At 49.8% G+C, this 10,456-nt stretch overlaps 1 protein-coding gene across 2 annotated transcripts in view; it reads left to right on the forward strand.

Moving 5' to 3' along the window:
- CCDC39 (coiled-coil domain containing 39) overlaps window positions 1–10,456 on the forward strand; it is a 42,685-nt gene that overhangs the window by 14,678 nt on the left and 17,551 nt on the right. For both annotated transcript variants that reach the window (XM_061575437.1, XM_061575436.1), the window contains exons 8-12: window positions 1,177–1,280; window positions 4,287–4,419; window positions 6,008–6,202; window positions 8,316–8,480; window positions 9,478–9,615. In XM_061575437.1, coding sequence (XP_061431421.1) covers window positions 1,177–1,280; window positions 4,287–4,419; window positions 6,008–6,202; window positions 8,316–8,480; window positions 9,478–9,615 — 735 coding nt within the window. The remainder of the gene's footprint in view (window positions 1–1,176; window positions 1,281–4,286; window positions 4,420–6,007; window positions 6,203–8,315; window positions 8,481–9,477; window positions 9,616–10,456) is intronic.

The raw sequence follows: 10,456 nt of genomic DNA on the forward strand, positions 1-10,456 counted from the left end.
TCCGGGTCAGTTGGGAGAGTCACGAAGCTGGACCACGTTGGGTAGCCGGAGGGGATCCGCGCCATCAGCCACGTGGCTGCAGGAGCTTCGGCACACCGTCGGTCAGCGGGGTGCAGAGTGGGGGAGCGGAGGAGCTGACGAGTGAGCGCGTGCGGGGCGCGCGTGAGGAGACGCTGGCCCGCTGTCGGGACCAGCGGGGTGCGAGCAAGAAGCTAAATAAAGAGCAACGGAAATCAGCAGTGTGTGTGACGAAGTCCTTTATTACATATATATATACTATTGAAACGAATTGAAATAAAATCTTGATTTGAAGCAGGAATCCATACTCTTTGGTTCTTTCGGTAAAGTCACGTAGGTAGAAAAATTTAAGATCGCGACGTTTCGATGGCAACACAAGCAAGGAAAAACTGCTGCTTTTTTAAATCCTTTATATTAAGTTCGCTTACTTGCTTGCTTGCTTACGACCGTGCAAATCTTTCGGTCGTTTTTTAACACACTTCCCGTGATCCAATCGAGCTGACATTTTCCACACAGACTCGTTGTGCGTGACAATTAATTTTCGTGAAATTTTTTTTCAAAAATGTTACACTGTTTAGGGAAATTTTTTTTCAATATTTAATTACCAATTGCTTAATGCTGGCAGACAATCATCTGACCCATAGGTAGCAGCCATCTCAAGCCAGAGGACGAGAGGACTCTAGCCGCCACGCATATAAAGGATTTAGAGTGAAAACTTTGTTTTTACGGGTTAATTTTTTCTTGCTGTGGTTGTCCCACCCGATGACGATTTGCTTGTGTTGCGTTCGAAACGTCGTGATCTATTAGTTTTCTACCGAAAGAACCAAAGAGTATGAATTAAAATAACATTGTGTGTATTGTGCATGTGTGAATGGAGTAGTGTAGTGCTTTAGCGCGCTGCCCTACGAACCCAGCCACCAAATTTTGATTCCCGCTCACGACCACCAACACCAGTGAAGATTACCTGAACCGTTCCTGGGCCTCCCCTAGGTCGACCCAGCCTCAAATGAGTACCTGGTGCGATGTGGTGCTGGCCACCCACCCGCTCGTGTGCCGTGCCGGCCTTCATTAACAGCATTTTCCTGAACCGCCCGTTAATGGTACATGGGGGGGTGGGGGATATCTGTCTCTCGCCTGTGTCTTGTGCTTGGTGTGCAGCTGGAGACCCTGAAGGGCACGGTGGAGCGCACGGCCACTGAGCTGGAGAACGCCCGGGCACAGGTGTCGAACCTAGGCAAGGAGGTGCAGGACAAGACGAACCGGTGGGCGCAAACTACGGCACCACCCACGGCACACGATCGCTGCGTGCTTCACATTTGTCTCACGTTATTGATGGATTCAGAGTGCTGGCATGGTATCATGCACCACGCTCTGTGCTGGGCAGTCAACTAAAAACTATGTTTTATGTTACTAGGTAAGGCCCACTGGGCTGTACAGTGTTTTTGTTTTGACGCGACCTGGCTAACACAAATGATAGCTCAACGATGTGGCTTATCGTCGTGTGGAAATGTATAGCAGCAGCAACAATACTCTGAACGCATGATGTGGATTCTAAATGTGTGGGAAAAAACCCGGGGGGGGACCGGAGAAAAAATCCACGTGACCATGGGGAGAGAAACATGCAAATTCCAAATATGTAGGAGTCAGGGTCAAGATCGAAGCCACAACCTCCTGTATACCTGGTGAGGTAGTGAACATCTCGCCACGGTGACTAGATGTTGTTTTAGTGTACACCGTGTGCTGTACGGTGTTATACGATACACCGTGCGCTGCTTTGTATGGTGCTATAGATCGTGATGATGATGTTGGTGGGGGTGGTGGAGGGGGATGATCGGTTGAGGGGCCCTCTCCAGAGTAACGCGTCGAGCGAGACCACCGCTTCGAGTGTGTTGGGGACCGAAGATGGTGATGAAATATCGAATCGGCACCATCTGCAGGCGGACCGCGCACTCCTTGGCCAACGCAGAGATGAGAATCCTCGCAGCGTCAAACCGCGTACGGCCGAAAATTCGCACTCCGTGTTCCCTGGAAAATGTACCTCGATAAGTAAAATCGTGCACAGCTGAAGCATGCCTTCGATTAAACAGCCTTGGGTAAGGTGTGACCGACTTTGACGGCCGATACCTGGATCGTGAAATGGCACAATAATGTTGGTGTTGGTCTCAGGACACATGAGAACGAACACTTGCACAAGCGCGAACAGCAGTTTTCGTCCGGGCTGATGCCACGTAAATAATCCCCCAACTTGGAATTAAAAATTAAAAAATTTACCCGTAAAAACAAAGATTTTCACTATAAATCCTTTATATGCGTGGCATCGGTTTTATTTTATTATTCATTTCTGTTTTTCTTGAGTAAGAGTTTCATTTTTATCACATTGGTATTTTAAATTAAATATGACTTTTTTTTTTCCCTAAAAAGTGGAAAATTTTGGAAAAAAAATTTTCACGAAAATAAATTGTCACGCACAACGAGTCTGTGTGCAAAATGTCAGCTCGATTGGATCACGGGAAGTGGGTTAAAAAACGACCGAAAGATTTCAACGGTCGTAAGCGCGCAAGCAAGCAAGTGAACTTAATATAAAGGATTTAAAAACGGTGTAAACTCCACCAACAGATGGCTCTGTAGAATACTATTGGGCTCAAAGCAGGTCATTTTTTTTGGTCACAGCTTTCGAGCGAGATCAGGGTACCCGTTCACATTCACCAGAAGGAATCACAACGTTTGGTGAATTGGCTACGGTTGCTCAAGGCTGTACGCTCGATTCTGTCTGTCGGATGCTGTGCACTGTGGTGATTGTATGCTCTGAGCCAGCAACGAAAATAACAAGAACAGACAATGTTTTTTCTAATTCGATCAAAAAAACTGAATGAGCCGCAATGCATGTGAATACGAGGCGGTCCTGAATAAATAACGTCATGAAGCAGTCCGTAAAGAGGTCGAGAGGAGGTCATCGGTTCTCTCCCGACCCCGACGCCTGTATATTTGGAGTTTGCATGTCTCTGTCTCTCTCTGTGTCTTTTATCTCCGGTTGCCACGGTCTTTCACTCCACGTTTATAATCAACTTGCGTTCAGAGTGTTCGGCCGCGACACATTCCCACGCGACGACGATAGGCCGCTTCCGTTGGGCTGCTACGGTTTGCGGCCTAGGTAGCTTGCGAAAAAAAGCCACACAGATGCCAAAATAAAAATACAAAAATCTATTTAGCACGCGGCTCCGGAGCCGCAGGTTTTCGACCCCTGCTCCAAGCTGTTCGATCTGCACGAAATTCTTCATTGCAAGGCCCGCGGGCCAATAGCGGCCCCTGATGGCCTTTAGCGCGGCTTCTGACGTGTGGCCCCCGACAATGCACAACACGTGATGACCCCCCCATCGTGCTGTCAAACCCTATGGCGGCCCTCACACTGATGTCTTATCGGCGGAAATGTGGCCCCCCCCCCCTCTGAAAATGAGTGAAGAAGACTTCCATAGATTCGTGCAGAGACCCATAGACTCGTGTAGATACCCTTAGATCAGTGGTCTGGATTGCAGGGCCTGCGGGCCACTGGCGGCCCCTGGTGGCCTTTGGCGTGGCCCCTGATGTGCCGCCCCCGACAATACACAAATGCGACAACGCTCCCCATCACCCTCATCATCATCAAAGTGCTGTCAATTCCAATGGTTTCAAATGCGTGGTAGTAGCTCTCACGCCGATGATGTCTTATCGGCGAAAGTGCCCCCCCCCCCGAAAATGAGTGAAGAGCACTGCTCTAGAGGGTCTCCTGTAGAGGAGCTCTTCTAGACGAGACCCTCTAGAGGAATGTAGTCTACAGCCTCCGCCTCTCTCCTCTTACCGCCCGATGCACGAACGAGCGGTGGATCCGTTGACTCGGCAGCAGCAGCTACAACGCCAGGTGCCGGGGGGGTGGGGGAGGGTGGGGGAGCCCCAATGCCATGGCCGCAACTTTGGGCCCCGTCTCGTTATTGGTCACGGGGCGAGAGGTCGGGATGGGTTCCCTGCACTCTCGGGCAAAGATTCTGATTCCGTGACAGCAGCAGCAGGAGTTAGGGTGGGAGAGGGTCGGTGAGGGTGGGACGGGAGGGCGGGGTGGCTGCTGTACGGAGTCCTCTAGCAGACAGGGTCAGGGTGCGCTGCTGTGCCAAGCCCTGTAGTTCAGGGCTTGAGACAGCAGGAGTCGGGATGGAGCGGACGGTAACGGGAGGGGGGGCTGCGGTGCGCATGCCGTGCGCTGCATGGGGTGTGCTGTACGCCGTGTGCCCGCGCAGGCTGCGTGCGCTGGAGGGCGAGCGGGAGTCGCTGCGTGAGCGGCTCAAGTCGAGTCAGGAGACGGCGCTGAGCGCGGAGGAACGGGCGCTGCGCATGGACGCGATGTTCGCTCAGGAGCAGCAGCGCATCAAGGTGTCGCGGAAACACATCGCGCGGACGTGCACGCATACACGCACCCGGACACACGTGCGCACAGATACACGCGGATATGCACACGTGCAGATATAGACAAATACACACGCGCGCATACAAATGTACACAAATACACATATACACAAATGTAAATGAATATGTCACGAATATACAAATATATGCGGATACACACGCATGCAAATGTACACGTATACATGCATACATATACGAGAGCACACAATACAAATTTAAATGTTATACAACTAAATCAACAACAACAGTCGCCGTTCACCACGAAGTGTCAGTGACGTCACCACGGCACTTGTGCCAGGCCAGGTGCACTTTGAGGCCACTTGAGGTGTCGAAGGCTGCCTGCGGGCAGGACGACACGGGACAGACCCAAGTGTTATGGGTTGACCGACGTGCCAGGCTAGGTGCAGGAGATCACCACGGCACACGCCCAGGTGTTACGGTTGACTGACTGAGATGCCTCTTCTTGGTTCTTTCGGTAAAGTCACGTAGAAGGGAAGTAATAAAATAAAAAAAATAAAAATAAAATAATTCTCACAACGTTTCGGCTACAACGCAAGCAACCTGAAGACGGCTGCTTGCTTTGTAGCCGAAACGTCGTGAGAATTATTTTATTTTTATTATTTTATTACTTCCCTTCTACGTGACTTTACCGAAAGAACCAAGAAGATGAATCCCTGCAGTCACGAAAGCTTTAAATCGAAATTTGACTGAGATGTGCCACCAATTGCCGCCAGGGGCTCTGCTCGTTGTTGCCAGCGTCGCTCCTCTTCCCCCAGTTGTTGTTGGGAGGGCACCCGCTATCAGTGGCCCTGTAGCGTCCTAAACGATCCTCCTCCATACGTACACAGGCAAAGATGAAGATCCCCCCGATACCCTTGAACAGACTTTCAGCGCAAGTGCTGTTTCACGAGCGCCCTTGAAGACCGGCACGGCACACGAGGGGGTCGGTTCGGCCAGCACCACGCTCGTGCATCCTGTGTGCCGCTGTGTGAACGTAACGAATCCTGTGATGGTGCCGCTCTTGTTTGCGCTACGTTGCACCCAATGTCCTGCTTCTCAGCCGTTGTCAATTTCACCGATACAGCGATTTATTGTGAAAATTCCGTCACATTTCCTATGATTGCTTTTTCATTGCTTTCATGGCTTTATTTTAGTGATTTAGAAAAGTGTATTGGTTTAGCCATGTTTGTTTGTTGTAGTACAGAGTTAGACTGATGGCCTTAATCTAAGTTGTCTTATGGTTGTTGTTGTTGTTGTTTGACTTGCATCCCACTGGGATTTTTGCACAATATTTTGCTGTTTTTTCTTGGATTTTCTGTTTGCACTTAGTCACATATTCACTTTAAGATGTTTTTTGTTCATGTTTTAGTTTTTTGTTTGTTACGGTTGCACCCGATTCAAGAACCGAATACCTAAGAAATTAACTTGAACTTGAACTGGTGTAGCCACGGAGCACAACAACACAACCCTTCCCTCCAGCTCTTCTCACTCCGCCACCTCAAGTCCTCTTCCCCCCCCCCCCCACCTCCTCCACATCCTCCTCGTCTCTGCGTAGGAGCTGGAACAGACTCTGGCGCAGGTGAAGAACCAGAAGTTTGCGCGGGAGCAGCAGCTGCAGGAGGGCAGGGTGCGCGAGCGGCAGGCCGAAGTGGCGATGGCCGGGGCGAGGGCCTCGATGGCCGGCCTCGGCAGCAGACTCCAGCGCCTCGACGCGGACGCCATCAAGCAGAGCAACGTCATCTACAGCCAGGTGGGACGACACGCGGGGAGACACGCCTGGAGACGCGCGGGGAGACGCGCGGGGAGACGCGGGGAGACATGGGGAGATGTGGGGAGACGCGGGGAGATGCGGGGAGACACACGCCTGGAGACACGCGGGGAGATGCGGGGAGATGCGGGGAGACGCACGCCTGGAGAGACGCGTGGAGACGCGGGGAGACACGGGGAGATGTGGGGAGACGCAGGGAGACGTGGCTACGTACGGGGAGATGCAGAGATGCACGCCTGGAGACACGCGGGGAGATGTGGGGAGAATGGCAGGGAGGTATCCAGACACCGGTGAGATGCGGGGACATGCGGGCAGACACGGGGAGATGTGGGGAGACACGGGGAGATGTGGGGAGACGCAGGGAGACGTGGCTACGTACGGGGAGACGCAGAGATGCACGCCTGGCACATACGGGCAGGTGCCCAGACACTGGTGAGACACGGGGACACAAGTGAGACGCGGGGATACAGGTGAGATGTGGGGACACGTGGGGAGATGTAGAAAGACATGCCTGGAGACACGCGGGCAGGTGCCCAGAAACTGGTGAGACGGGGAGATGCGGGTGCGATGTGGGGAAATGGGAGAGACGCAAGGGGTGATACGGGGACATATGGGGGTGGGGTGGGGGGGCACAGGGACACACTGTGGCAGAAGCGAGACACCGGGAGACACTAGAGGCACGGGGGACACGTGGAACACGTGGGGACACGGGGGAGATGCAAGCGGTGCACAGGAAAACCTCAGGAAATAAAAAATTCATAAACAAATCATTAAATAGCCCCAAAACAAAAGAGGCACAAACAACAACAACAACAACCAAACAGAGACGTTAGTCCATTCAGTCTCAACATCCTAGAATACAGTCCGCACCTCCAATAAGCACGGTTGGCTACGTACGGTGCGACAGAAGTTCAACATATACACACACGCACATACAACTTCTCACGATGAGGTAGTGCCATAAAGTTACGACTAATGTCGACCAATCGGGTCAAAAACGTGGTCAATCTGACGCGATCGTCCCAGCGTGCACGCGTCGCTGTGTTCGCGCACAGGCGAGACGCCGGGAGACACGGAGAGAAAGAAGGAGGCACGGGCGACACGTGGGGACGCAAGCGAGATGCAGGGGACACACGGGGGGATTTTGTAAAAAAAATAATAAACAAATCAAGAAATAGCACCGAAAGAAAAGCACAAAAAACAAGTCATCACAGCGGAGAAGTTAGTTGATTAAGTCTCAACATCCCAGAATGCAGTTCGCACCCTACGATCAGCACGGTTGTCTGCGTATGGTGCGAAAGAAGTTCAACACATACAACGTCTCACACAGGCTAGGAAACCTTCACAGGAGGGATGATGATAATTGTTTTTTTACCCTTTTATCTGGCAACAAAACTGACACCTTTTTTACGAGGAGTCATGTTTGCATAGACCACAATACCTGCAGTCGTAATGCAAACAAAAAACATGACTGTGATAATGTATGCACTGTCCTTGAAGTTGATTGGTCCACACCCGAGACAGCTTTCCTTAGAGCCTAGTCTCACATGGGTTGGACCAGATGACGCCAAAAGGCGCACAACTCAAAGACAATGCACCATCAGAGTTTTACTGGCAAATGAGGTACCAATGGTGTAAATGCTTACCGCGAGCTCTCATACTCTGATGGTGCATTGTCTTTGAGTTGTGCGCCTTTTGGCGTCATCTGGTCCAACCCATGTGAGACTAGGCTCTAAGGAAAGCTGTCTCGGGTGTGGACCAATCAACCTCAAGGACCATGTGAGACTAGGTTCTAAGGAAAGCAGTTTACATTATGACTGCAGGTATTGTGGTCTATGCAAACATGACTCCTCGTAAAAAAGGTGTCAGTTTTGTTGCCAGATAAGAGGGTAAAAAAACAATTATCATATTTTTTACTGCCAAATGAGGTTCCAATGGTGTAAAGGAGGGATGATGATGAGGCAGTGCCAGAAAGCTATAACCAATTTAGACCAATCGGCTACAAGTATCCAAATAAATAAAACGCAATCAATTTCGCACAATGATCACAGCGTGCGCGCATCGCCGCCGCGTTCGCGCCGCCCGCGTTTTGCAGGACTTCCAGCTGGCGCAGCTGGAGCGCCGCCTCGCCCAGCTGCAGGGGGACATCTCCAACGAGGAGAAGGAGCAGCTGGAGGCTCAGGTGGCGAAGCTCAAGGCCCAGCTGAGCGAGAGGAATGACACGCACGCGCTGCTGAGCGCACAGCTCCGCAGGGTACAGGTAAAGCCTTTGAGGTCGTCGTCATCATCAGCCATGTGCCGCGCTGCATACTTTAAACGCGTGATGTTGATCCAAGTGCGGAGGGGAAAACCGGAGGGCCCGGAGAAAAATCCACGTGACCACGGGGAGAGAGGAACACGCAAAGGATACAACATGCTTCTTGGTTCATTCGGTAAAGTCACGTAGAAGGGAAATAATTAAATAATAATAATAAAACATTTAATAATTCTCACGACGTTTCGGCCACAACGCAGCGTCTGAATTTTCATTCAGATGAATTTTCATTCAGACGCTGTCTTTCCGACAGACCTGTTCTTCACCTGAGGACGGCTGCTTGCGTTGTGGCCGAAACGTCGTGAGAATTATTTTGTTATGTTTTATTTTTATTATTTTATTATTTCCCTTCTACGTGACTTTACCGAAAGAACCAACAAGATGAATCCCTGCAGTCGCGAAAGCTTTTAATCAAAATTTATACAACATGCGTCGGGGTCAGGATCAAATCCACGACCCCCTGCATACCGGGCGAGAGAGTTAACATCTCCTAGCCACAGTGGCACTAGACCCAGGGCTAGAAACCCAGAATAATAATTAAAATTAATCAAAGTAAAATAAAATAAAAATCACGACGTTTCGGAGGCAACACAAGCTTCCGTCTTCAGGTGGAACCGTCACAGCACGATTGCTGTATCACTTGATACACTTGATACAGCTATCGTGCTGTGACGGTTCCACCTGAAAACGGAAGCTTTTGTTGCCTCCGAAACGTCGTGATTTTTTATTTATTTTTATTTTACTTTTATTAATTTTAATTATTATTATTTTTACCCACGTGACTTTACCGAAAAAATCTAAGAATATGAATCCTTGCAGTCACGAAAGCTTCAAATCTAGAATGTGTATGTATGTTGAATTTCGTTCGCGCCTTACATAGCCAAGCGTGCTAATGGGAGGCTACACAGGGGATCTTTGTGTGTGTGTGTGCGTGCATGCGCAGGATGACATAAGGCACACTCGGAGAGACCTGGAACGCTCGTCTGCTGAAAAGGCGGAACTCACGAGCAAGATTGAGCAGCTGGACCTGGAAAACAGTTCAGCCGAGAAGGAAATGAAGAAAATCACGAACGCCAAGCAGGTTTGATTCCACAAAGACAAAGATCCCCCGTATAGCCTGAGCAGACCGTTGGGGCAAGTGCTGTTAGCGAGTAACACCTGTGAAGAACGCAACAGCCCTCAAACATTGCTCATACGAAAGATATTACGCTGATAATTGTTTTTTTACCCTTTCATCTGGCAACAAAACTGACACCTTTTTTACAAGGAGTCATGTTTGCATAGACCACAATACCTGCAGTCATAATGCAAACAAAAAACATAACTCTGATAATGTGCACTGTCCTTGAAGTTGATTGGTCCACACCCGAGACAGCTTTCCTTAGAGCCTAGTCTCACATGGTGTTGGAACAGATGACGCCAAATATGCCAGATAGAAGGGTAAAAAACCAATTATCATATTTTTTACTGGAAAATGAGGTTCCAATGGTGAGATATTACGCTGTCGGGAACGCATCCCCATATACATAATGGTATCAACGACCCCTCTTTAGCTCCGATTAGATTAGCGCCCCTACCTGGACTTCTGCGAGAAAAGAAGCTTCATAGCCCATCGGATTCCTCCGGCATGAATACACATTCCGATGAAGAATATTTACTGATTGATTTCAGACGCTGTCTTTCCGACAGACCTGTTCTTCACCTGCTTGCGTTGTGGCCGAAACGTCGTGAGAATTATTTTATTATGTTAAATTTTTATTAATTTATTATTTCCCTTCTACGTGACTTTATCGAAAGAACCAAGAAGATGAATCCCTGCAGTCGCAAAAACTTTAAATCGAAATGTAATATTTATTGATCTTATACTGAGTCTGTTTCAAGGCTACGGGGGGGTGGCTGTGGGGGCATCTGTGTCTGCGTAG

This window comes from Lethenteron reissneri, chromosome 58 (assembly GCF_015708825.2).
Source record: "Lethenteron reissneri isolate LAM-NWPU_2019-01 chromosome 58, ASM1570882v1, whole genome shotgun sequence".
NCBI classification, from domain to species: domain Eukaryota; kingdom Metazoa; phylum Chordata; class Hyperoartia; order Petromyzontiformes; family Petromyzontidae; genus Lethenteron; species Lethenteron reissneri.